Source organism: Acinonyx jubatus, chromosome A1 (assembly GCF_027475565.1).
Source record: "Acinonyx jubatus isolate Ajub_Pintada_27869175 chromosome A1, VMU_Ajub_asm_v1.0, whole genome shotgun sequence".
Lineage (NCBI taxonomy): Eukaryota > Metazoa > Chordata > Mammalia > Carnivora > Felidae > Acinonyx > Acinonyx jubatus.
In genome coordinates, this window is record NC_069380.1 from 21,995,758 (window position 1) to 22,023,182 (window position 27,425).

The following is a 27,425-nucleotide window of genomic DNA, read 5'->3' on the forward strand; positions in this document are numbered from 1 at the left end:
GAGCTCAAACCAAGAGTCAGACACTTGGGGCATCTGGGTGTCTCAGTCAGTTAAGTGTCTGACTCTTGGTTTTGGTTCAGGTCATGGTCTCACAGGTTCCTGAGAACGAGCCCTGCATTGGGCTCTACAATGACAGTGCTCCCCTGCTTGCATACACACACTCTCTCTCTCTCTCAAAAAATAAATAAATAAGCTTAAAAATTTTCTTTAAAATAATCAAGTTCTATTCATAATGTTAAGTCTTCCTTTCTGGATAAGTCTTCCTTTCTGGATAAGTCTATCCAGTAGTGGATACTGTCATTTGTTTTGGTGCGTAGACTCTGAAACCCCTTTGTAGGTTGAAGGAGTTGACTTGGTGCAAGGTAAAGACCACACTGGTCCTATGGGTGCTGATAACCTAGAAGGCAGTGGTTGGTAGCACAAGATTCCTGTGGCAGAAGTGGCATCTGTACTACAAGCAAGTAATATTGAGTTCTTAGAGAAGAAAGGGCACTCTTGGCACTGATGAGGACTCCTTAATCAGACCAGTTTTGTAGTATAGTTTTGGGGCATTGTTCCTGCAGATTAGCCTTGAGTCTGGTTCTCTAGTCCTCCCATAAATTCTCTGAGACACAGAATATCATTTTCTTGGGCCGCCTGGATGGCTCAGTCAAGTGTCCAACTCTTGACTTTGGTTCAGGCCTGCTTGGGATTCTCTCTTTCCCTCTCTCTCTGCCCCTCTCCCACTTGCATGTGCACCTCTCTCTCTCTCTCTCTCTCCACCAAAATAAACACTAAAAAAAAAAAAAAAAAAAAAAGGAAAAAAAAGTATCATTTTCTTAATCATTCTCAAAAAATTTGAAACAGTAAGTTTTGCCAAAAAAATTGCATGTCTAGCTGGTACAAAGAACTTTCTTCCCTGACCATTTGAAAGGAAAATGCTGACATGATGGCCCATCACCTATGGAATACTTTCATATGCATTTCGTATTAGGACATTCTCTGATATAACACAACCATCAAAACCAGAAAATTAACACTGATACCTCATTACTATCTGTTACAGATTGAACTGTGTTTCCTAAAAAAGATATGCTTCTGTACCAGCACCTCAGAATGCAGTTTTATTTGGGAATGAGGTCATTGCAAATAAAATTGGTTAAGATGAGGTCATGTTGGAGTAGAATGGAACCCCAATCCAATATGGTATCCTTATAAGAAGACAGCCATGTGAAGACACAGAGACACAGGGAGAATGCCATGTGAAGATGGAAACAGATTAAAATGATGCCTTTAAAGCCAAGAAACCCCAAGGATTGCTGGCCATCACCAGCAAGTAGAAGAGAGGCATGAATTCTCCCTCAGAAAGAATCGATTCTGCTGACATCTTGATCTTGCACTTCTAGCCTCTACAACTATGGGATATTAAACTTCTGTTGTTTTAAGTCACCCAGTTTGTGTTACTTTATTATGGCAGCCCTAAGAAACTAATAAACCATCTAATTTTCAAATCCCATTCAAGATTCACCAATTGTCCTAATTAATGTACTTTCTAGCAAAAGCATCTAGTTCAGGTTCACATGTTGTATTTAGTTGGCATGTCCCTTCAGTCTATCAGTCTGAACAGTTCCTCAGTCTTTCCTGGACTTTCACAGTCTTCACCTGTGAAGATTAAGGGTTATTTTACAGAATGTCTCTTGATTTGGGTTTGTCTATTATTTCCTTGTGTTTAGATTCAGATTATGCATTTGTGGCAGAAATATCACGGAAGAGACATCATGTTCCTCTTAATGTATCATTATCAGGTAGCACACAATTTTGATTCCTGCCATTACTGAAGACATACAATTTCATCACTTGATTAAAATGGTGCCTGCCAGGCTTCTCCACTGATATATATATATATATCCTTCAAGTCGGTCACTATATCCTTTTGACATGTCTCCATCCATTTTGCAATCTTCCCTCTTTCTGGGGTAACAATATGTTCCATTCTCATCTTGTACTTTCTCTGCCCCAGACCCAGAATCAGGAATGTCTGATTTTTCTGATTCAACTGCCAGCAGGATTCATTCTAGTTTCTTCCCTTCCCACACCTAAAATTCCTTCCTAGATAGTAAGAAACCCAGGTCTCTCATCATTCTTAACAGAACTGTTTCTTTAATTAGTCCCCCTGTGTGTGTCATCAATCTTCCATCTCTGCCACCACTCCCGCCCTCCACTCTGTCCCCCGGCATGTATGGCCTTATCCTACTCACGGTCTAATGCCCCACACTGAGCCCACCCCACCCTCTAACAACCCTCTATGTAGGTGTCCTTCGCTCCTTGGCTCCATGTCACCACGCACAAGCTCTAACAACCTGTGCTGGACTACCCACTCCACTTTTGTGTATATTCTCTTTTTACCATATTTGGGCTCTGATTCCCCACACTAGGCCATTCTACCCCTCAGCCCATCATGTGGACTACTTCTTTCCTCTGCTTGGGCTCTGATACACCAGGTTATTCCTCTATGGGGATGCCCTCCTCACCTCACTCAGGTTCTCATTTCCTATGTTAGGCTGTCCCCCATGTGTGGATGGGTGCTTCCTGGGTTTGATATCTCCTGCCATGCCAAAGAGATACCCTCCTCACTACACCCAGGATCTGATTCTCCTTGCTGGATTCTACCCTCTACCTCCCATGTAGACATTTTCTTCACCTCATTTGGGCTCTGACACCTCAAACCAAGTCACCTCCTATCCCACGAATGCCCTCACACTGTTTGGGCTCTGACTCTTCTTGATGAGTACCTCCAATGTATGGATACTTTCATTACCCTGCTGGGGCTGGGACACCCCATGCCAGGCCATCCCTCTGTGGAGGCCCTCCACACCGTCCTCTGTGTGGATGTCTTTTTTACGTGACTTGGGCTTTGTCTACTAAGGACCACCTCCATCGTGTGAATGGTCTGACTCTACTGGGGCTCTGACAACACATGTCAGGCTACCCTTCCACACAGATGACCTCCTCATTCTCAGCTCTGACTCCCTACATCAGGTTGCCTTCACCTGTAGGTACTCTCACTTTATTCTGGCACTGATTCCCTATGCTGGACTGCTGCACTGTATTGATGACTTCTTTATCCTGCTGAGATTCTTACATCCCACACCAGGCCACCCCTTCTTGATGATACGCTCATCAGCCTGCTTAGACTCTGAGTCCCTATATCACGACACTTTGCTGTGTGAATTCTCTCCTCACTCTGGGCTCTAACTCTCTGCACTTGGCTGTTCTCATATGGATGAACTCTTCACCCAATTTAGGCTCTGACACCCCACTTGGGCATTGCAGCTCATCTCTGCCACTCCTATCAATGCAGTGCTGCTGAAAACTAAATATATTCCCCCCAAAATTCATATGTTGAAATCCTAACCCCAATGTGACGGTATTAGGAAATAGGGTCATTGGGAGGTGATGAAATCATGAGAGTGGAGCCCTCATAAATGGGATCAGGCACCCTCACAAATGGGATTAAACCAAATGTTTATTAATTTACACTGGAAATAATCCCAGTTTTTTAGGTTTCATTACAGAGGTTTTCTTTTATTGGTCTAGTGACTGTGAAGAGAAAAGTTTTCCTAACCTGATGGCCTTAGAGCCAAGGATACTAATTTACTCTGAGCTCCACTGGCATATGATTTTTCTCCCTTAAGGCTTTCTTCTTTGTTATCTGTTGCCTCCACACTGAATTCTACTCTTACCTTTTACCTAGCTCTAGAACTAGTACAGGAAGATGTCTGTTACATAATAAAAACTAGTGATAGCAAAGGGGAAGAAAAGGAGAAGATGAGCTCCCAGTAGTGCTTAGTCTTTTCTTGTCCTGTCTTCTCTTGCTTGGAGCGAGAGCATGATGGTCTTTAGAAAAACTTCACCCCAAGCCCTCATTCACTATCAGTCCTTCCACATTCATCCTGTCTTTTAATTTTGAAAAACAAAAACATGAAAAGGGGAAAGCTTTTTACCTTCTTTACGGTTCCCCTTTTTCTATCCTGTGTTTTTAAAAACTCTGCCCAGTAATTTTAAAACAAAGAGTCCACTCTTATAATCTGTCATACAGAGAGGAGTCTCGCTTTTCTACTGAAGCAAAGAAATTTATCTCTGCATAAAAGTATCTTCACACGTAGTCAGTTCCTACTATTAAGAGACTATTGGGGTGCCTGGGTGCTCAGTTGGTTGAGTGTCTGACTCAGGCTCAGGTCATAATCTTGTGGTTTGCAAGTTTGAGCCCTATGTCGGGCTCTGTGCTGATAGCTCAGAGCCTGGAGCCTGCTTCCAATTCTGTGTCTCCCACTCTCCCCTTCCCCTGTTCATGCTCTGTCTCTCAATAATAAATAAACGTTAAAAAAATTTAAAAAAAAAGACTATTAATACTACAGGCACATTATAAATTAAATAGGCTATTCGGGTCCTGCCAGTCTTTACCTGCCAGTTAGGATTTTATAAAAATAATTCTATTTTTATACTGGCTAACTCTTAGAATGTAAGTTTCTAACAGAGCTATGTCTTAGGTTTATTTGTACATTTCTTCAACTTGTTTTCAATAAATATTGTTTATGATGGAAGCATTTTAACTAATACAACATCTTTTCAAACACATCTGCAAATGAGGATACTCATTACCATTATAGTGTGACTTAAAATACAAAAACTGCTAAACACAGTTAGATAACCAGACTTTGAATTTTAAATAACTTTTATTTATTTATTTATTTTTAATGTTTATTTTATTTTGAGAGACAGAGCACAAGCAGGGGAGGAGCAGAGAGATGGAGAGAGAGAGAGAATTTCAAGCAGGCTCTGCACTGCCAGCACAGAGCCTGAATGCAGTACTTGAACTCACAAACCATAAGATCATGACCTGAGCCAAAATCAGAAGTTGGACGCTTAACCATTTGAGCCACCCAGGCACCCCAAGTAACTTCTATTTTAAAAGTTAATTTATAACTATAATTTGTGAATTTCCTTCCTTACAAAATCAATTAAACTGCAATGTGCTGATAGAGATTAAATGACATGCAAAAGTTCTATATAGCTAGTATGTTAGCAGAGTTGGGATTTAAACACAGGTTCTCTGATACCAAAGTCAGTGATCTTTTTACTGCTCTTCTCTTTAGAGTGGTGGTTCTTCTGTATGCCTCCCCTGGAACACATGGTAATATCTGGAGATGTTTTAGTTTGTCATAAATGTGGTGTGTGGCAGGGTGGCTAGTGACTTTACAAAAAAAATTCTTTTAAAGATAAGATCTGAACTTGGTATTGAAGCATTGGTAGGATTTGGATAGGCTAGAGATGGTGGAGATAAGGGCGGATTCTAGATAAGAATAGTACAGAAAATACAAGACAGGTTCAAGAAGACAATGAATAAGCCAACTTAGCAAGATAAAGGGAAACAATATTAAAGGGAAAGGGAAAGCAACACTAGAAACATGAAATAATCTTTTAGAAAGACTAATAAGGAACTTGAACTGGGTTCAATGAAGATTTTTGAGAAGGGGAATGTAAGACTAATCAAGAAACCAGGGAAAAGAGACTGATTAGGATACTACTGTAATACCATAAGGTATTCAGAGTTTGTGAGCTGGTGTGGTAGTGGTAGTGAGAAAGAAAAGAAGAAACCATAAACATATACACCTTTATGTATTATAAATTTCTGTCATCTCAAATGATAACAAATTACCATTCTTACCTGTAATGCATTGAAACTGTCCATCTTCTCTTCTTATTGTAAATGCTTCCCCTGGGTTAACTTGTACCAGAATAACCTTTAAATGAGGGAAAGAAGTATTAATCAGAACAAAATAATCAAATAATAGAGCAAATAATAACAATCAAGATTATATATAAAACAGTATTACATATTTGCCAGGACAGTAGATGTGACCTATTTAACCTTATGACACTGGGAAGGAAAATGGGATTACACATTTTACACATTTGTTAAAGTATTACTTCAGTTTTCTGGAGATTTAAGCCAAAAGTAAGGGAATAAACAAATACAGTGGCACACTTTTACTGGAAAGGCAATAAACTTTACTCTGAAACACAGATGGAGTCAAACCACAGAATATTTGGCTCATCTATCCTTAGTTCATTAGTTGCTAAGTATTTCATTTTTTAAAAGATAAAGTATAAAGTGATAAGCAGAGCTTGAGATGAGCATACTTGACTTAGTAGGACATCTTCAAGTTATATTTTGGAATTTGTTAAATTAATCTCACCTTTTTTTTTCATAATAAAGATTATACACCCTAATTTTATGACATTTGAAAAACAGAAAACTGGAAAAAAAAATCTGAAGTCCTTCTATCTTACAATAAACACTGTTAACATTTTGATAAATTTCTTAATCTTGTTCCCTATGCATAGGCTTAGTTTCCCCCCTTAACATACATACATACGTATATACATATTTATATATATGTATATATGTAAGAACTCCAATTTGGTATCTTTTAATGTTTAATATTTTAAAAAGATTTTTCCATGCTATTAACTACTCCAATGACCACGCCATAAACTACTTAACCATTTTCTTAATGTAAGGAATTTGGGTAGCTTTCAATTTTTCCATTATTAAAAAAAACAACACTGAAGTGAACATTTTGGTATATAGTTTTCCCCTCTTTAATCCATTTCCGGTTAATTTTTGTGAATGGTGTACAGTATGGGTCTAGTTTCATTCTTTTACATGTGAACATTCCAATTTTCCCAGCATCGTTTATTGAAGAGACCGTCTTTTCTGCACTGAGTATTCTTGGCTTCCTTTTCAAATGTTAGCTGACCATACATGCATAGGTTTATTTATGGGCTTTCAATTCTCTTCCTTTGGTCCTTTCTGTTTTATGCCAGAACTTTTAATTACTATAGCTTTACAATACAACTGGAATTCAGGAAGTATGATGCCTCCTACTTTGTCCTTCTTTTTCAGGATTGTTTCGGATATTCATGGGTCTTTTGTGGTTCCATACAAATTTTAGCAGTGTTTTCTCCACTTCCGTAAAAAAAATTCCATTGGAATTTTGATGGGGATTACCCTGAATCTAAAGATGGCTGTAGATAGTATGGACATTTTAACAATACTAATTCTTCCAATCCATGAACATGGGATACCTTTCCATTTATTTGTGTCTTCTTCGATTTCTTTCATCAAAGTTTTGTAGTTTTCAGTGTAGAGATCTTTCACCTTCTTGGTTAATATTTCAGGCAAAGATTGAAAGACCCTCATTTCAAGGGAAGTAGGTAGGAAGAAAAGTAGGGTGAATGGAAAACAAAATAAATTGTTAGAAATAATCCAAATATATTAATAAAATAAATATAAATGGACTAAGTTTGCCTATTAAAAAGAGTAAATAAATTAGATTAAAAGAAGTTAGAGAGAAAATGCCAAACCTACTATTTTGGTGGTCTATTTTAATACTTTTTCTCAGTGATTAACAGAACAGGTAGATGATAATTATCAAGGATACGGAAGACCTTAACAACACCATTCATAATCTTGATTTGGTGGCCATGTAAAGAATATTGCACCTGACAATTAGAAAATATATATTCTTTCCAAGCACATATGGAATTGGAATGAAAATTACAAGAATGGACTATAGAGAACATCATAAATCAAGTGTCACAAATTGCAAAGAATTAATATTGTATGTCCTCTATTTGCAATTAAGTTAGAAATTTAAAAATATATTCGCAAATTTTAAAAAGCTTCAATAATTTGTGGGTTAAGAAATCATAATGAAAGGGGAAGAAATCATAATGAAAAATAGTAAATCAACAGCAGTGAAATGTAACAAAAACATTTTAAGTTAAAGCCCTGAAATAAAGGCAAAATTGTATTATCAAAAAACACAGGCCTTTAAATACTTAGACAGACTGAAAATTAGTAAGCACCCAAGTCAATAAGTGAGAAAAGGTGTAGTTAACTCAAAGAAAGTTAAAAAAAAAAAAAAAAAAAAAAAAAAAAGGAAACAAAAATAAGAAGAGAAATAATGAATCAGAATAAAAAGAAATGCTGGAGGATGAGAAAATAGCTTTAACAGAAATCAGAGTGAAGGATAACCAAGAGAAAAAAAAAGCAAGAGGAAAAAGTAGTCAGTCACGTTTTCTGGGCAGGGATTTTTTTCCCCTAAGGAGATTCTTGAACCTTGGGAGGTTTTATGCAAGTAGATGGCTTTAAAATGCATTTTATAAAATCTAGGAACTTCTCTCTGTACACAGGTTTTATTTAGGGGACCTGCTTCTTATTACTCCATGATCTCAAATGTTATCTCTTCAGAAAGGCCTCCCCTGACCATCAAATTCTAGGGTATGTTTATTTATTTATTTTGAGAGAGAGAGAGAGAGAGAGAATGAGCAAGGGAGGGGCAGAGAGAGAGGAAGAAAGAGGGTCCCAAGCAGGCCCCATGCTGCCAGCACAGAGCCCAACACGGGGCTTGAACTCACAAACTGTGAAACCATGACCTGAGCTGAAACCAAGAGTCAGACACGTAACCAACTGAGTCACCCAAGTGACCCTAGAATCCTACGTCACTTTATATTCATCTGCATAAATGCAGAACAATTTGTCATAACCTTATTATAAACAATAGTACAATGTGATAAGGAGAAAGAAGAGAAGAACTATGAATGATAAACTAGTTATTCTACCTGAGGTTAATTATTGCCACAAAACTGTATAATCATAATGACACAGCTTCTTAACATGTATTATCTAATTTAGTGACCACAGATATCTTATAAACAAAGTAACTCTCAGAAGTGTGACAGGTGAGGAATCCTGATAAATTATCCATCATTTTGTAATGTATGTCATGGATGCCTCTATTTGCAAAATTAGCAAATTTTACAAATAGAATATCATAAAATGATTAGTACTTCATTGGGCTATAAAAATGAAATTCTTCAGTATCTTCAAATTTCACAAGAACAAATGATTGTGCTCTTAGGTTTGTACTTATCTCAAAGGTACTGCTGGCTTCCAATCCCTAATCCCTTTATGAAATCAGAGTTCAGCCCTGACAGTTTCACTACACTCCTTCTTCCCCAAGTTCTTTCACTTCTTACATCCCTAATAACAGAGCTGTTGCCATGATCAAGACTCCCCTGACACAATATATCAGCCAGCCAGTTCTCTATCATTCTTTAGTGCAAATGTTGGGAACTTCTAATGCCTGGTTTGAGTTAACAGAGTCAACAGTGGGTGAAGAGTTGATAAAAGCAATTATTTGAATGTCCACCAACAGTTCAACTTCTCACATTCTGAAGAGACACGCAGAACTAGTGAACATTTTAAGTGTATTCTAAACTTAAATATTAAATACTACTAATATTTACGTTACTTAAGTAGTAAACAAACATATGCTTGAAACATGTTTTGGGTAAGATACCTAACCCAAAGGGCAGATTAGCATTGACAATGACTATAGATAATACTATAAATTATTCTCACAAATAGGCTATGATGATACATGGAAATATTTATTCAAAAATGTTATATTAAAACATAACACAAAAAAGATATAATGAAAATGTCACTGATTAAAGGTCTAAATATGCTGAGTATATTCATTAATAAAGCATGTAAAAATCTCTAAGAACATAATAAAAATTTAATGCTCCCTAAACTCTTTGATAGTAAAAAGATACAAAGGCTTAGAGAAGTTATGGAAGACTGACGAAATTTTAAGGGATCAAATATAAAAATATTGGGGTGTCTGGTGGCTCAGTGGGGTAAGGGGGATGACTCTTGATTTTGGCTCAGGTCATGATCTCACAGTTTATGGGATCAAGCCCCGAGTCAGGCTGTGCACTGACAGTTCGGAGCTGGCTTGGGATTCTCTCTCTCTCTCTCTCTCTCTCTCTCTCTCTCTCTGTCCCATCCTCGCTCACACTATCTCTCAAAATAAATAAAAAATAAACTTAAAAAAATAAAAAATAATTTTAAATATAAAATTATTTACTTAGGGAAGGAAGTAAGTTTCAAAAAAAAAAGCAGAATAGCAGAAAAGACATCTCTGGAGTGAGGAAGGAAAGAAAAGGACAAAGGGGCATAGACACCAGAGACTGGAAAGTCTGACATGAATACCTCTAAACAAACCGAGTATACAGTTTTGGAAAAGTTAGAAGCTGAAGGAGACCTGAGATATCATTTAGTTTAAACCAGATTTACTTTTAAAAAGTAAACTAAGAGGTGATCATTAGTATTACTGAAAAAGTTCTTCATTTTACAAAACCATTCAACCAACTGTTCTATTATATAGTAAACTCCCAGTGCATTTACTCAATTTACATCAATTAGCCACTTACAGTGAGGCAAATTCAAATGAACATTTATAATAAAAAATATAGAACTGAGGTACCACCCTGGAATCTGAACTAATGAATAAAAGTGCCATAATTTATTTATTTATGCTTTGTCTACACAAATAAATTTTATTTAAATGTCAGGAATAATCACTACTTAATAATATCTGTGTATATTCTAAAGGAAAAACAATAGTAAGTGAGCAATATTTTTAAAATACAATCCATATGTATAAATTATATCTTACTATCTTAATTTTCAACTGTTACTAATCACTGCTAGATACAACTTTGAAAATACTATTTTGCATTTCAAAGATAATAAAGAACTCCTTTGTCATCTGTTTCAATTTAACCTAACTGCTGTTGGTCTAAGTTTCTTACATGTAAAATGAGAATAAGAAAGTATCAATCTTATACCTGCTTCACAGCACGATTAAAGAGTATTAGATGAAAAGATGTACACTAGATGAAAGGAAAGATAACTTGCAATCACCCTGGGAACTTTTCAAAACACTGTATAGATATTTAGGTCTGTCTCCAAAGGGTGAGGAGTCTGGGATTTTCTCCCTAGTTTGAACCCCAGGGAAATAATCAATCTTTCTAATGTAATTAGTCATAAACTGCTAAGATGGCCATCTGGAAAACCATGGTATTATTTATTACTCCAGAAAGTTTCACTACTTTAAAACCTAAAGGATCAGTTAAGGTTGGTGGGGTGCTTCGCTGGCTCAATAGGTAGAGCATGTGACTCTTGATCTTGGGGTCATGAGATCAAGCCCCATGAAGGTGTGGAGGTTGCTCCTAATATTCTATAATCTCTAAAGGAAAAAACAAAAACTCCCAAGATGTTATAAGATGTTATAAGTGATTTGTTCTGTGCAGTTAACAAAAATTGAACCTTCTGAATTTAGGGAGTACTTAAGTTTAATTCTATAAAACTCTAATAGTTTAAATTGTTTATTTTGAAGACTATATACCTCATATGAAATGTTTAAGGTTATATTAATTTCTAAAAATGTTCACCTACATTTTCATAAAAAATAACTTACAAAACCAAATATAATCACTGAAAAAATAAAGAGGAAAATGTTTATGGATGGAATCAATCTTGCAGATGTAATTTAATTTTCTCCTTTCTACAAGGACATGGAACTTGCATTCTTCATTATACATTAAGACTGACATTAAGTCAGGTCTGAGAAGAACAAAGTACCTCACATTTCTATTTCTGAAACCCAACAGAGGTTTTAGCAGACAGAGCCAAAAAATCAACCCAAAAATCAAAAACATATATTCATGCTCTTCAATATTTACAAATGTATTATTTTGGCTATCATCTTAGTTTGCTTAGCTGCCATAACAAAGTTCCACAGACTGGGGGGTGCTTAAACAGAAATTTGTTCTCTCATAATTCTGGAGGCTAGAAGTTTGAGATCAAGTTGTTGGCATGGTTGGTTTCTTCTGAAGGCTCTCTCCTTGGCTTGCAGATGGTCACATTCCTCCTATGTTTTCACATGGTCTTCCCTTTATGTGTCTTTGTCCTAATATTCTCTTACAGGACACTGGTAAAAAGGAAAATTCTATTGGATTAGGGCCTTTCCTAATGACCTCATTTTAGCTTAATTACCTTTTTAAAGACCCAATCTCCAAATACAGTCACACTCTGCAGTACTGAGGGTTAGGACTTCAACATATGAATTTCGGGGTGGGGTAAGAAAAACACAATTCAGCACAAACAGCAACCCTCAGCTTACACAAAGCACGTGAACAAAATTCTCTGTAGCATCTAATCCTTGTCTTGTTTTTTTATTCACCTGCTTCTTCAGGCTTGCTCAAGGGTTCCAACTTAATGAGGTTGTGAGTAATAATAAAATGGAAAATCCTTTGGGCCTTGTACCCTTGAATAATAGTTAACATACCTTGAGCAATGTAATTTCCCAATCCATGACTGAAGGCTTTCAAATTAACTCAACACTCACAGGGTTATTTTGATGACTGAGTTAACATATGTCAAGTGCTTAAGACAGTGAATGGTATACAGTAAACACTATTTGTACATGTTAGCTATTGTTACTATAAGCACCATATATTTAAGTCTTAGTATTATTATTTTTATCAGTGTAGACCTGTTACTTTAAGGATCTGCCCCCAGCCTAGAAGAAGTTGATCAATTGTGACATAAGAAAGATAATATACCCAGAACACAATGTTTAAGAGATTTCTCCTGAACTGGTCTGGGACCGGCCTGCCTCTGACTTTCCGTATTTTCTTGTACTGATCCTTTAGCTTTCTAGTCATCAACCTACTCTATTCCTCTCACTCCAGGGTTCCATGGTCAATAGCTTCATTCTCATTTACTGGTCTGTGACTTACTATTCTCTAGCATGACTACTGATTCAGACTTGACTTCTGCTAACTAATGTTTCCTATGTTGAACCTCCATGCCTGAGGACTTAGTCTGTAAACAAAAAATTTCTTCTTCAGGTAATTCTACTTATTCCTTCAAGATGCTGACATCCTAAAGCAGAGTTAAATTATTCCTGTAATAGGGCCCACAGCACTTTGTATATCCTCCAGTATAACACTTAGCACATAACTATATTGTTTACATGTGTCACCTCCACTATATTCGCCCTTCATAAGATGTCAATCTATTTATTTTACAGTTTTAGAGGCTACAAAAGTTGAACAAATGTTTGCTGAATTAACTACTATCCATCTCTAAATAACGCCTAAATCTTTTCCTCTGGCTTTGAGACCAAGGCTAGCTGATAAAACTTTCTGTGATGATGGAAATATTCTATATGCTGTCTGGTATATAGCCCCCTGCTACATGTACCTATACATACGGTCTGTGTGTGTACGTAGTGCTACTGAACTTTTAAAATGCAACTAGTGAAAATGATAGCCTGAATCTGCAAGCTTATTTACCTTTAATTTAATTAATTTAAATTAGTAGTTAATGGCTACCATATCAGATGGTATAATGTTAGATTTGTCAAGCTCCAAAATGACTTTTCAAACTACCTTTTCTGTATTTATTTGCCTTGATAAACTGCAGGCACCTCAACTTTCTAAATTTGAACTGATTATCTGACTTTCCTAGGAAATTAAGCTGAGAAATACATTTCATCTAAATATACTATCAACTCACAAAAAAGTCTGAATTACTTACACATCAAAGTGTAAACTGATTTGATCATAAAAACTTTAAATCAAATTTTATTTGCATTTCACTAGACCCTGTCAATCTATAGATACAATGGCTGATGTAACATATCTCAACAAACGTTTAAATAAAGATTAATCTTTGGAAAGAAAAGGACAATTATCAAATTACTAAACATGAGTTTAGTTTTTAGTTCTATGAAGGATAATAACTTGCAAACTTAGTTAAGAATATATGCTTGATACCAGCATGTACACAACTGAGATCTGTCAACCATCTACCCATTTAATGCATTTTTTGGCAAATAATAAATGAGCAACTAGTATATGTTAGTTTGTGGAGATGGGTATACAAGTATGAATCCATACAGAAGACAGTTACAACAATTATAATGCTAATATAGAAGAGTACAGGGTACTCTGCAAATTTTATTGACTACCTATTGCTTATTATCTCAAACTCAAAACTTACAGCATTTAAGACTCTTTAAAAAAAAATGTTTATTTTAAGAGACAGCACATGCAAGTGCAAGTGGGGGAAGGGCAGGAGGAGAGGGAGAGACTCTCCCAAGCAGGCTCCAAGTCCAGTGTGGAGGCTATGCAGGGCTCAATCCCACGACTGTGAGATCATGACCTGAGCCCAAATCAAGAGTCAGACACTTAACTGACTGAGGAACCCAAGCCCCCTCCCCCACTTTTAAAAGTTTTTATTTATTTATTTTGAGACAGAGAGAAAGCACAAGCAAGGGAGGGGCAGAGAGAGAGAAGAGCGAGTGAGAATCCCAAACAGGCTCCGTACTGTCAGCATGGAGCCTGACATGTCGCTCCAACTCATGAACCATGAGACCTGAGCTGAAGTCAATGTTCAACCAACTGAGCCACTCAGGCACCCCCCAAGCACCCCTTGAAACTTTATCAACTATCCTATCTGTAATGTCTAAGGTAATGTCTTTCATTTCAAACATACAGAAAAGTAGAGAGTATATATCTATCAGTGTCTGGAAGCAACCAGATTTACCATGTTGCCAAATTTGTCTCAAATGCTCTTCTGAAAGAGACATGTAAGTTTACAGATCTTTCTGAATTTGGGATATCTTTCTTATCCTTAATACTTTTAATGTGCATGCTTGCATACATCCACTATTAGTATATACCATCATTTTGTGAGTTTGTTTCTTAGTTTATATCAGCGGCATCATGTTTTACATATCTCTAATTTGCTATTTAATATTGTAATTGAGATTTATCCATAGTATAAATTCAGGCAAAGAAGTATATAGTATTCCATTGTATTAATCCTCCAAATTCTATTCATTTCTCTCATGGATATTTAGGTTGTGTCCACATCTTTCATTATTACAACACAGTGCAATGAATAATCTTGCACAGGTACTCTTATACACATGCATAAGATTTTCTGCAGGATAAATATCTACAAGTATGTATGTTAGATTTTAGATGTGCACCTTTTCAGCTTTATTAAATATTGCCAGATCATTCCCCCCAAAAAGGCTGCACCAGCAGTGTATAAGGGATTACACTGATCTACGGCCTTTCTATATTGTCAGATTTCTTAATATTTTACATCCTCATTGAGGTTTTAATTTGAATTTCCCTCCTTCAAAACACAGTTCCAACCTACTTTCTTCCCCCAAATCTTTCATTAGTCCCATGAATTACCCCCAAGAAGATAGGGTGCTTTGTCTGTATATAGCTAGTATGTGGCCAACTTTGCAGCTAACATGAAATTCTTTTCCTTAAGCACTCATTAATGTGCCACTTAAGTTTGTCAGCTGTTTTAACTTTAAAATGCCAATTTCAATATTATGTAAGTATGAAGACTATTAAGTGGCCAATAATATGCCAATTTCAAGATTATATAGGTATAAAGACTATTAAGTGCTCAATAATATGTGTATATACACATATGAGACATTGGGATTGATGCTTTATAAGTATTTTATTCAGACATTTCCTAAAAAAGAAGGCATAATGGATAATTCAGAGCCATGTTGAAATAAAAAAGAAAATACTTTCTTCAAGTGTAACTAAGTATTTCTAAGGCAATACTTGATGAGAAAAGCCTTTTATATCACTTTCAGTCCTTACCCATATACTGGGTTATAATACTGTATATGTATGGGGGAGGCAGGAATATAACAATTGTGAGTCAATAGGGGCAGACACTGTGTGTTGTACTTAGTATTTCTTACATGACATAATCTAGTAGTGGTTACCTTAGTTAATGCTTGTGAAATTGAACTGTATTTAAGTTCCTAAAAATATATGATATGTGAAATAACCATCATATCTAACCAATTTTAAATCTAAAGATTTACAATTTGTCATGATTACAATACAATCATGATTCCTACCTACCCATGTGAAGCAGGCAAGAGGAAAATATTTAAGAGACAATTTAAAATATGGAAGAAAATATCAATGGTGGCCATAAAATATTTTTTTCTGATAACATTTTAAGGAAGGCAGAAAATGAGGGAAACATGAACTAATTTTTAAACAACAAAATAATTTTTAAACAATTTTTAAACAACAAAACAACAGTGTGAGTTGGCTAATTTTGAACTCATTAGACAAATTATTTTCAAAATTATTCCAGAGAGATGACTCTCCTCATGTACCTCATCAAAAATCAAAAACCAAAACCAAAAAGCCAAAACTTAGGAAATGTTCAAGAATGTTTTTGAAGAATTATTTGTGACAGTAAAAACTGGAAACAATCCAAGCTTCCATTAGTACTAGAATGAAGCAATTGATGTATATTCATGTAATGGAATATTATGTAGCAAATACCTATAAGTGGTAACGTGGATGAATCTCATACATGAACTGTTGAACAAAAACCCAAGGACAAAATAATACATATTGTGTAATTCTATTTATATACAATTCAGAAACAGGCTAAATTAATCTTTGGTTTGAGGAGGAAAAAGGGGAGGAAGAGAGAGAGGAAGTACTTCCTGGGAAGGGATACAAGGAAGCAGCTGCACAAAAATGATTTATGCACTCTTCTGATTATGTTGGCCTTAAATAAAAGCATTCTTAAAACTTTAAACAGTTCAGGGGTGCTTGGTGGCTCAGTTGGTTAAGTGTCTGACTTTGGCTCAGGTCAGCTCAGGTCATGGTTCGTGAGTTTGAGCCCCACATGGGGCTCTCTGCTGTCAGCATAGCTGTCTGTGCCCCCCCAACCCCCCCCCCCCAGCTCGTTCTCTCTCTGAAAATAAATTAATTTAACAAAAACTTTAAGCAGTTCAGATAAAGCATAATTTGCCTTTCCACCTCTTTCAACCAATCCCTTTCTCCTGAGAAGAACCACTGAACAGATGGGTGTGTATCTGTTCAGACCTTGTTTCCCTGTGAGATATATATACATATACATATATATGTATATATACATGTACATTTTAAATTGCATGTTCTTCTTTTTCTGTTTCTCAATTGACAGAACTTTTTTTTATTGAAAATGTGATAAATTCACATTAAAAAATATTCAAATAGTACAAAAGGGTGTATGGGCAAAATTTAGACTCTTCTTTCTGGGGTGGGTCCCTGTTTATAATATCTTGTATATTTTCTGTCATGTGTTTAGACGTATATGTATATTTTTCCCATTTTCAATATTATTTTTTGAAAAATCACACAAATGAAGCATTTTAGGAATATGAACCTTGAGCATTCTATCTGGTGACAGATTATATAGGAGTACTCTGAATATATAATCACTACAGTTTATTAATGAAAGGGAAATGATACAAATTGAAAATGCACACTACAACTTTTATTTGTACCTATTTATAATTTCTGACAAAAAAAGATCTTGCCTTAAAAAAATCTTGCTTTATATTAAGCGAATACATACAAGAAAAATCATGAGAAAAATAATCCTTGTAAGCAGGCTTTTCATTTAATATCTCTTATTACAGAAGAGCAAAGAATTTTTAGAATTCTGTGGATAGTTTTCATTTGAATGTCCCTATTTACTCAGTGCTGCTTATAAGCTATTCTTTATTTCCTCCTCATGTCAGCCCAAATTATATTTCTTTTTTTTTTTAAATGTACTTATTTTTGACAGAGATTGAGAGAGAGACAGATCATGAGTGGGGGAGTGGCAGAGAGAGAGGGAGACACAGAATCTGAAGCAGGCTCCAGGCTCTGAGCTGTCAGCACAGAGCCCGATGTGGGGCTCGAATTCACGGACCTTGAGATCATGACCTGAGCCAAAGTCGGACGTTCAACGGACTGAGCCACCCATGTACCCCCAACGTTATATTTCTTAAAAGTCAACATTTCCTACAGGATTATAGGGCACAAGGGTTGATTAACTATAGTCACTTAATTAGAGGGTTAGGAATTATTCTAACTACACCAGAATATCTAGTAGTTAATCTAACAGGAAATCAATTGTTTTTAGAGTAGAAACCATCAAAATTCCATGACCATTATATTTCATTTAAGATATTGTTCCCTTAAAATCTGATGACCTTTCACAATAGAATTAAATACATACATATATATTTCACTAAAATACTATAAAATATTTAATATTTTAACTTATAATTTTGCTGTATTAGCTTTAATTATATGAAAGCATGTTGCTATTCACTTCTCAGATGAAATAATTTGCCAATTTTTACTTTCTTGAAAACAGGAAGAGATACATACTTTAAAAATGAACAAATGAGGGGCGCCTGTGTGGCTCTGTCGGTTAAGCATCCGACTTCGGCTCAGGTCATGATCTCGCGGTTTGTGAGCTCGAGACGTGCGTCGGGCTCTGTGCTAACAGCTTAGAGCCTGGAACCTGCCTCGAATTCTGTGTCTCCCTCTCTCTCTGCCCCTCCCCTGCGCACGCTCTGTCTCTCAATAACAAATAAACGTTTAAAAAAAAAAATGAACAAATGAAATGATATTGGTCCCAGTAAGAATACTGTGATACAGTGTCAAATTTTGTGCCAAATATAAATTCTAGTTTGTTTACACCCTTTGTAACTTTTTTTTAAATGATATTTTAGGAAGCTTTTTTTTTTCTTTAAATAGACTACCTTAAAATTTACACCCAATTTATAAATCTTATTTTGTTATTTCTTACAACAAGAACCAGCACAATAATTTGCACATAGATAGTACATGAATAAGTGAGATGATTTTTTTTCAATGCAGCATGGCTTAATGTCAGAATTTTTAAAATTATGTGTTCATAAAAAAGGTGATAATATAAGCAGATTTTCAGATCTGTATCTATGTGGAAGGCTTTTTGTATTTCTAGGGAAAAGTTAATAGTTAATATTGACATTTTCAAAAAATATTTGACTTTCTTATGTAACATAATAGAAAGTGGCATGGTGTAGACATTCTGGAGAAACAAACACTAATGGGAAAGAAGAGACTGATTTAATGTTTAAATTCTAACCTTTCTAAAAACTTTTAAGAATGAGACAATTAACAGCTATTTTGTTTGCCAGGCAAAGCTACAGAGCAATTAGAAGACCAATTTGGGCCATGAAATTTCTAGGATTAAAGGTCTGGATTAGAATTCTGAGGCGAAAAATTATTGTCACAAAGGTGTGAGCTATTATTTTAGAGTCTCAGTAATCTCACCCCTAAGATTTCCTAAATGTTTATAGTTTGGTCAGTAAAGAACTTGACTCAATATGTAACACAATGCAAGAGCTCAAATGGTAGCTATAATTTTTATTATTTCTACTTATATATTTCCCAAACACCTCAAATTCAATTGAAGATCTCTCATACTCTCTCAAATCTGCTCCTTCTGTTTGCCTTATTCTAGAAGATTTTATTATTTTCCCAAATATTTGTGGCTTCTCCCTTGGGCAAGATTATCCTTCCCCACTTACTGATCACATGTTTTGCCATGTGATTTGCACTGGATAATGAAACATGGGTGAAGGTCAGCATGTAGGTCACCATTATCTTTGCCATGATACCATCAACATTCTACATATAGGCTGGAGCACAGCCACAAATGACCTCTTTAAAGATGTGTAGTGTAAGCAATAAGCCTTTTGGTAAACTTGGGATTTACAGGATGTTTGTAACCATGAAGGAACCTTGCCTATCCTGACTGATTAGATTTATCTTAGTGAACATGGCCTTGACATCCACCTAAATATTCAAAGAAGGAGTCTGGGAAAATTTTTACCCTCTCTCTCAGTTTTGTTCTTTGGCCAGTTGTTCAATTCTGGTCAATTCTACCTCCCTAATATTTCTCAAATTGTGCATCATTAATATGACCTTAATCCAAGTTTTATTTTTTATCTATTACTACAATGTTTTCTTTCTCCAGGTTTGCTCCCCTTAAGCATTTTAATCTGCATTAGTAAGATTAATGCATTTATTTTCTCTTAAATACTTCAAATGCGTGTCACAATTATAAGAGCTTAAACAGTTATAAATTCATAAATGTCATAAAATTGAAATTTTCTTAAACACTTAAACATTTTTTTAATGTTTATTTATTATTAAGAGACAGAGGGAGACAGAGCATGAGCATCAGAGGGGCAGAGAGAGGGGGAGACACAGAATCAGAAGCAGGCTCCAGGATCTAAGCAAGCTGTCAGCACAGAGCCCGATGTGGGGCTCAAACTCACAAACCACGAGATCATGACCTGAGCCGAAGTCGGATGCTTAACTGACTGGGCCACCCTGGTGCCCCTCTTAAACACTTTAATTGCTTAGATACCAAATACATACAGATTATCTCAGTAATATTGATTATGTCAGTAATGACACTCATTTCTAAACTTAACACAAAAGTATTAATAGCATAAGTCTGATTTACTTCATTGTTTCTATGCTTAAGTCAAAGAGAACTCTAGGTCCAAAGGGCTTCACTGAACAAGTTCTACCAAATACTTAAGGAAGGTATCCAAGGTTTTTTTTTGTTTGTTTGTTTGTTTTTTAAATAGATTCCCCATATAAGTGAGATAATACAGTATTTGTCTTTCTCTGTTTGACTTACTTCACTTAGTATAATGACCTCAAGGTCCATCCACACTGTGGCAAATGGCAGGATTTTTCTTCTTTTTTATGACCTAATAATATTTCATGTATGTATGTATGTATGTATGTGTATACAAACACATATACCACAACTTCTTTACCCATTTCATCCATTGGTGGATACTTAGGATTGTTTCCATATCTTGGTTTCCATACATGAGGGCACAGACAGCTTTTTGTTAGTGATTATTTCCTTCAGATGAATACCCAGAAGAACTGCTGGAACATATGGTAGCTATATTTTTAATTTTTTGAGGAACCTCCATACTATTTTCCATAGTGGCTGCACCAACTTATATTCCCACCAACAATGCACAAGAGTTTCTTTTTCCCTGTATCCTCACCAACATTTATCATTTCTTGTTTGCCACAGTTATTAAAACTAGCCAATCCTAAACTGTTACTCTACCCTGATTTACCTTTCTTGCAGAAACACCAATAATGGCTTTCGCCTAGCCTTTCCTCTTGCTCTTGTTTCTGCCTCCTGACCAAAACCTGAAGCTTTCTCCATGCCCTGGTGTGCCCCCTTCTTTCAGGAAATAGAAGTAAAAAAATTTCTTTCAATAGCATTAGCCTCTCCATGTTATTACTCAGTCATCTCCATAAATTGAAAGCCTGCAGGTACAAATGAGACAACTATAAAATAACAATAACAAAAAGATTAATGAAATGGAGAAGATTCTGGGGGAAAAAAAGCCAGATAAGCTGAGTTTTGACAGATCTTAACCCAAAGTTTAAATGCACTCAATCATTTTAGAAGATACATAAATAGAAATTAGAGAAGGTAAAGTTAAATAAGGAATCTGCTGAGCCACATAAGAAACCAAAATACCTGAACTTTTCTTTTGATGGTGGCAACAGTGAACATTGCATGGTGCTTGATGCAAATGCAGATTTGGAGGTGCTAACAGGACAGCACAAGCACTCACATATGCTTTACCTCCTCTATCAGGAAAGGATATAATCTCAAATCAAGCACAAGCTTGGGAACGAGCAATGGTGCAGCCATTTTGGAAAATAAGCTGGCAATATCTAATAAAGTTAAACATAGGCTTACCATACAATACAGCAATTATGTTCTTAGGTATTCACCCCATTGAGTTGAAAACTTATGTCCATCCAAAACCTGCAAGTGAATTTTTTTTATAGTTTATTTATTTTATTTTGAGAGACAGAACGTGCTTGAGCAGGGTAGAGGCAGAGAGATAGGGGGAGAGAGAATCCCAAGCAGGCTCCGTGCAGAGCCCTGACATAGGCTGTGAAATTATGACCTCGGCCAAAATCAAGAGTGGGATGCTCAACTGACTGAGTCACCCAGGTGCTCTGGACCTGCATATGAATGTTTAAAGCAGCTTTACTTACAGTTGCTAAAAACTGGAAAGAATCAAGCTGTCCTTCAATAGGTGAATGGATCAACAAACTGGTACATTCATGAATGAAGTATTATCCAATAATGAAAATAAATGTTATTAAGCCACAAAAAGAAACTGTCTAGACCATATTGCTAAATGAAAAGAAGATGGTCTGAAAAGGCTACATACTCTATGAATCCAACTAAATGACATTCTGGAAAAGATAAAAGTATAGGAACAGTAAAAATATTAGTGTTACCAGGGGTGGATGGGGTGGGGGAAAGTGGGATGGAGAAAGGAATGAATTGATAGAGCATTGGGGGGATTTTTACGGCAGTGAAACTATTTGTTATGATAATGGTGATATATGATATTATACATTTGTCAAAACCCATATAATTGTTATTATACCAAGAGTGAACCTTCATGTAAACTGTGGAACTTTATCAATATTGGCTTGTTAATTGTACCAAATGTAGCACACTAATATAAAATGTTAACAATAGGGAAAACTATGTGGAAGAGGTGGTATGAAAGAAGTTCTTTGCTCAACTTTTCTGTAAAACTCAAACTACTATAAAAATAAAAGTCTATTAATAAAAAGGGGGGAAGAATGAGGAGTCTACAAACACAAAAAACAGCTCAGATGTTGCCACTCAGAATGAATGATAAATGTCTATTATACCTTCCCTAAAAATAATACTAGTAGCAATGATGTTAAGGTGGGATTCCTTCTAGTATGATTCATGAGCCAAAAGGCCTACTTTGTAACATGACATACTACCAAATACAGAAGCAGAAAATATTGATGAAGGGCCAACTATAAAATTAATTCGCTCTCAAGAGGTGGAACAGAAATCATCCCATTATATATTCCCAAGAAATAGTGTAATATTCCCCCCAAAAAGTCAAGACAAGGGATACTCTGTTATTGTGAATTTTTAACATCATGCATGTACACGACACTTCCCTCTGTCAAGAACTGTCTTTTAGTTTGCTTCTCTACCACAGGCACCAACCAGGTGGTATCACATATCCATAGGTAAGCTCTAACTTGGCCATGCTTGGCACACCAATCAGTTCCTGAGTTAAGACAAAGAAATGCCTGTTGTCAACTTTATTAAACTCGCATCTCTGTTACCTACTTTTGTTCAGTTTCTTACATTCTACCACAGCTATTAGTCCACTCTCTTTAGTATATATCTTTCCTAACTATCCCTTAGTTTTTTGATCCACTGCTCACTATAACTATCTCTATTGATTTAAGTCCTGACTGGCATGTCTACGGAGTTTCCTCAGTCTTTTAAACATTTATTGAGTGCTTCAATTCAGATTCAGCAAACATTTACTGAGCTCCTTCAGGCTCATTTCACCCTCATAGTTACAGCCACTCTAAGAAGCAATCTATTATTACCTCCACTTTATAGAGAAGCAAACACACCCAGAGAAGTTAAATAACTTGTCTTAGGTCACCCAAATCTAAATCTATCAGTCAAGTACAGTGCTCCTTCTACTCATCTCTTTCTCCCTAGCAAATTACAATACTCTGTTAGTTCGAATTTAAGGCTTAACTCTACCTCCTGAAACCTGTTTTTCAAACTCTCCCTAAAAACACATCCCCTAGATCCACTAATCCCCAAACCAACCCTTCAAGTCCTCCTCTAGTTGATTCTTCTATTCCCAGCTCCTTTCTCTATACCCAACTACACCACTACTGTAACAGGCTAGATAGTGCCCTCGAGATTTCAAGAAAAATTCTACCAATAGAATCTCCTTTTTGGAGAAGTCAAGAGCATCATAGTCTTGTTTCGGCCTATTGTCTTCCCCTTTACAGACTATACACTATAGCAACTATGTCAATGAATTGTAATTAACTGCTTAATAGATTCTTTTATATATTAAGTTATAAAAAACTTGAAACCAATGACTGGCCTGAAGAAATACTGATAACTGAAGATACTCTCAAAGCCCCAAAGTAAATGGATATCTGCCACATCCATTATTTTTGCAGGAAAAAAAAAAATATCTTAACAGACTTAACTTTGACCATGAAAATCAAGCTTAGTGAAATGAACTTTCTGCTAAAAGCCATCTGAGTATATGTGAAAATTAAAACCAAGATACTTTTCATGAATTTTTATACAAACCAGAAAAATTCAGAACCCAAGTCAATTGCTCTTGATTTTTCAATAGCAAGGTTAACAAAGTAGCTTCTTATCTTGAAAGCAAATCTTAATTGTCCACTACAGATACTAAGTTTGTAAATTAACAAAATGTGACTATTATTTTCTTAATCTCCCAAGGAAGCAGAAGGAGTAATGGTTAGGATCGAAAGCTTTGTGTGATCTTGAGACTGTCTAAAATTCATTTGGTTCAACCTACCTACCTCTTGGGATTATTGAAAGAATAAGATTGATAAAGTTCTTAGTGCAGTGTCTTTTACACAGTGAGCACTCAAAATGTTCCTTCTCCTTATTTATTATGTCATGTCCTTCATCTTTGTTTCCCCACCTGTAATATTAAAATCCCTACCATACAAGGCAGTTGTGAGAATTAAACATATTGCTTGGTGCAAGCTTGGTACTTATGAAAGCCCATCACTCCCAACTGTTTAGCATTACTGGGGAATCACAAGTCAAAAAATTAGAAAACTTATAAAGCCCTGGGTTGGGGAAAAAATACACCAGCTCTCAGGAATTATGTATTTGCTTTTGGGTGGGGGGAGTCTGGTGAGAAGAGAAGAGCAGGAAGAAAAAGAAGATACAGTTTTATAATTATATGATGTAGACAATCATCTAATCACATAATTAAGTTATGATTTCATAATGATTTGAAGTAATGATTTATAATAATCATTAAAATGCAAGGTTAAACTTAGTTAAAAAACAATCAGGGACTCATACATTGTCTAAACTAAAACAAAAACAACTTCAGTGGCAACTAAATATACACACAAGAAATTTAAACATTAATTAGAATAATAAATAAAAAAATAAAGAATTTAAACATTAATTAGAAGCAACTTCAAAAACAGTCTCATTATTTCATTGTCTTATGAAACCAAAACACCATTTTGAACTGGAGTTTAAGATCCAAATTAACAGGAACCCACTATTGTGAAGTTTCATTCTGTTTTAAATTTTGCATTCTTCTGAAAGAAATACATGCATACTAGACATAAGGAAATAAACGTTTCAGTGTCCTTACCTGTTGTGTTCCATCTGCACTTACAATAGGGGCAGACAGAAGAGAAATATCACTACTTAAAATCTGAGCTGTATCCAGTAGGGGTGGATGTTCTGCCATTATCAATAAGACATTAATATACTGGATAACCTTCCAATTCTGAAAAACAAAAATATATAGCCATCAGTGTGTACATCCTCAAAAATATATTAAAATATAATACATTCAAGATTTATCTCATTCTTTAACCTAAAAAGATATTCTTGTCAAAGGAAATTTTGTAATACTCTTGTTAACTACTTTTTTCTGTCAATAGACCACTTAAAGAAATACATTTCTTACAACTTAACCAACTGTATGTCAATGTAAACAGTATAAACTAAGATATAGTCAAACCAATACATGAGAAGCTTCTATTTAAATTCCATGTCTGTGTCTCTATCCCTTCCATCTCTACACCATGTTTATTTAACCACCATTATTCTAATGAAATACTAGATAATAATTAGTATGGCACAGGCACTAAAATGCAAAGACTGTAGGAGCAATTCTACCACTAATTTTTTTCTATATGCAGAGAAGGTGATTTTGAAGACACAATCCCCCCCACCCCATCCTAGGAACTACACAAGAATTATGATTTGTCACTAATTCCTCAGAGAAAAATGGTAGAAAATTTTGCTGAGGATTAGAATAAAAACCTTCAAGTTTTAAGCTTTAAACTCTGACACTGGTCTTCTGTCATTCTGGTTTTATTATTCTTTTGTAGGTGACACTTACTTTATAATAAGCCAAATCAGTGATGTCAGTGATGAAAAGCACATACATTTAGAAATCTTTAACTGCAGACATAGTATCACTTATATAAAAAGTAAAAGACTCGATGTAAGCAATACTAACATACCATATTAAATGTCAGCTAATTACAAGTCAAGCTGAACTGAGCTTAATCATAAATATTACCAAATTTATACTAAAAAGCAAAATTACAAACATTTTTGGGTGCTTGGAGAATTCTGAAATTCAGTAGTGTCAAGCAAAATGTTTATCTTTTGCAAGGTATTAAATTCTTATTTATTTTAAAATCTTGAATCTCTGCAGAAACTCTCAAACATGTGGATTTAACCTAAAAACAAATTTCTATTTAGATATATAAAAACTACTGTTAAGATTTTTAAAAAATATTCAATATAGGTATCTACATCAAGATTTTATACTGAAGACCACAGTAAGCAATATTTTATACTATCTCATAACAATGCATGTCATTAAACACATTATATGTGTTATAATTATATATACATATATACATATAAGACACATATTTATAATGTGTTTAACATACATACACGCACACACATATATATACACACACACATTTTATATTTATACATATATAACATATATAAAGGGGAAAACCTAACTTCTGGCTTAATCTGTAGTGCTGTATTTCTTTTCTTTTTTTAAGCTTATTTATTTTGAGAGAGAGAAAGAGAGAGAGAGAGAGAGGGAGCAGGGGAGGGGCAGAAAGAGAGGGAAAGAATCCCAAGCAGGCTCTGTTCTGTCAGCACAGAGCCCAATGAGGGGCTCAATCTCGTGAACCATGAAATCAAGACCTGAGACAAAGTCAAGAGTCGGACACTTAACCAACTGAGCCACCCAGGCACCCCTGTAATGTTGTATTTTTTAAAGTATGATAAAAGCAGTGGGTAAATCATGTCAAATAATTTTATTCTGTGAATATGCAAAAAGTTGTAAGACAGGAAAGAGACAATGTACTATTTTCCCTCTTGCATGTCAAAGAAACACTCAGGGACGTTAACAGGACTAACTAGAGAAAGTTTACAGATAATTCATTTTGTAAAATTAGTACATTAAAAAAAATAGCAAACCACTGAGTACTTTTTGTCATTATATTGTTTAAAATATTTTACATAGTATCTTTAACTAAAACTGCAAACTGCCAGTATTACTTGAACTTTAGAAACTAATGCTGAAGATATAACCATAATTTGATTTCAAGAGGTGGAATGGAAGCTTTACAAAAAGAAACACAAATTTCTTCTGAAACTCTAGTTAATTCTAATAGTACTATTATAGATTGTATCTGAAGCCACGTGCTATTGCTTTAACATTATCATTCCATTTAAGATGTTACCTCTAATTTTATTCTTTTCGAAGCTCTAGCATATCAGAAATTTCATTCATCAATTGCTTTCTTGCATGGCTATATCCATTTCACTATATGCAAAGGTTTTATATAAGCTTGCAAATTAGAAATTACAGCCATGCAACTGAAATGATGCATTTAGAAACATAAATATTCCTTTCAATCCTGTGTAGAGAACACTG

General features: G+C 35.3%; 1 protein-coding gene and 1 long non-coding RNA gene across 7 annotated transcripts in view; one reads left to right on the plus strand and one right to left on the minus strand.

Annotated features, from left to right (window-relative positions):
• The window catches only part of LOC106971994 (uncharacterized), a 39,612-nt gene extending 38,184 nt beyond the window's left edge, over positions 1 to 1,428 (plus strand). Inside the window, exon 3 of the long non-coding RNA XR_001429783.3 lies at positions 1,046 to 1,428. This is a non-coding gene — a long non-coding RNA (uncharacterized LOC106971994). The remainder of the gene's footprint in view (positions 1 to 1,045) is intronic.
• Positions 1 to 27,425, minus strand: part of FNDC3A (fibronectin type III domain containing 3A) — a 143,367-nt gene that overhangs the window by 93,966 nt on the left and 21,976 nt on the right. For 3 of the 6 annotated variants that reach the window (XM_027064810.2, XM_027064811.2, XM_027064815.2), the window contains exons 2-3: positions 25,095 to 25,232; positions 5,708 to 5,783 (exon numbers count right to left, since the gene is read on the minus strand). In XM_027064810.2, the coding sequence (XP_026920611.1) occupies positions 5,708 to 5,783; positions 25,095 to 25,193 (175 nt within the window). In that variant the 5' untranslated portion in view covers positions 25,194 to 25,232. Of the gene's footprint in view, positions 1 to 5,707; positions 5,784 to 7,131; positions 7,208 to 21,592; positions 21,662 to 25,094; positions 25,233 to 27,425 lie in introns of those variants that run through there. The other 3 variants (XM_053215293.1, XM_053215297.1, XM_053215286.1) reach the window with 3 other exon arrangements.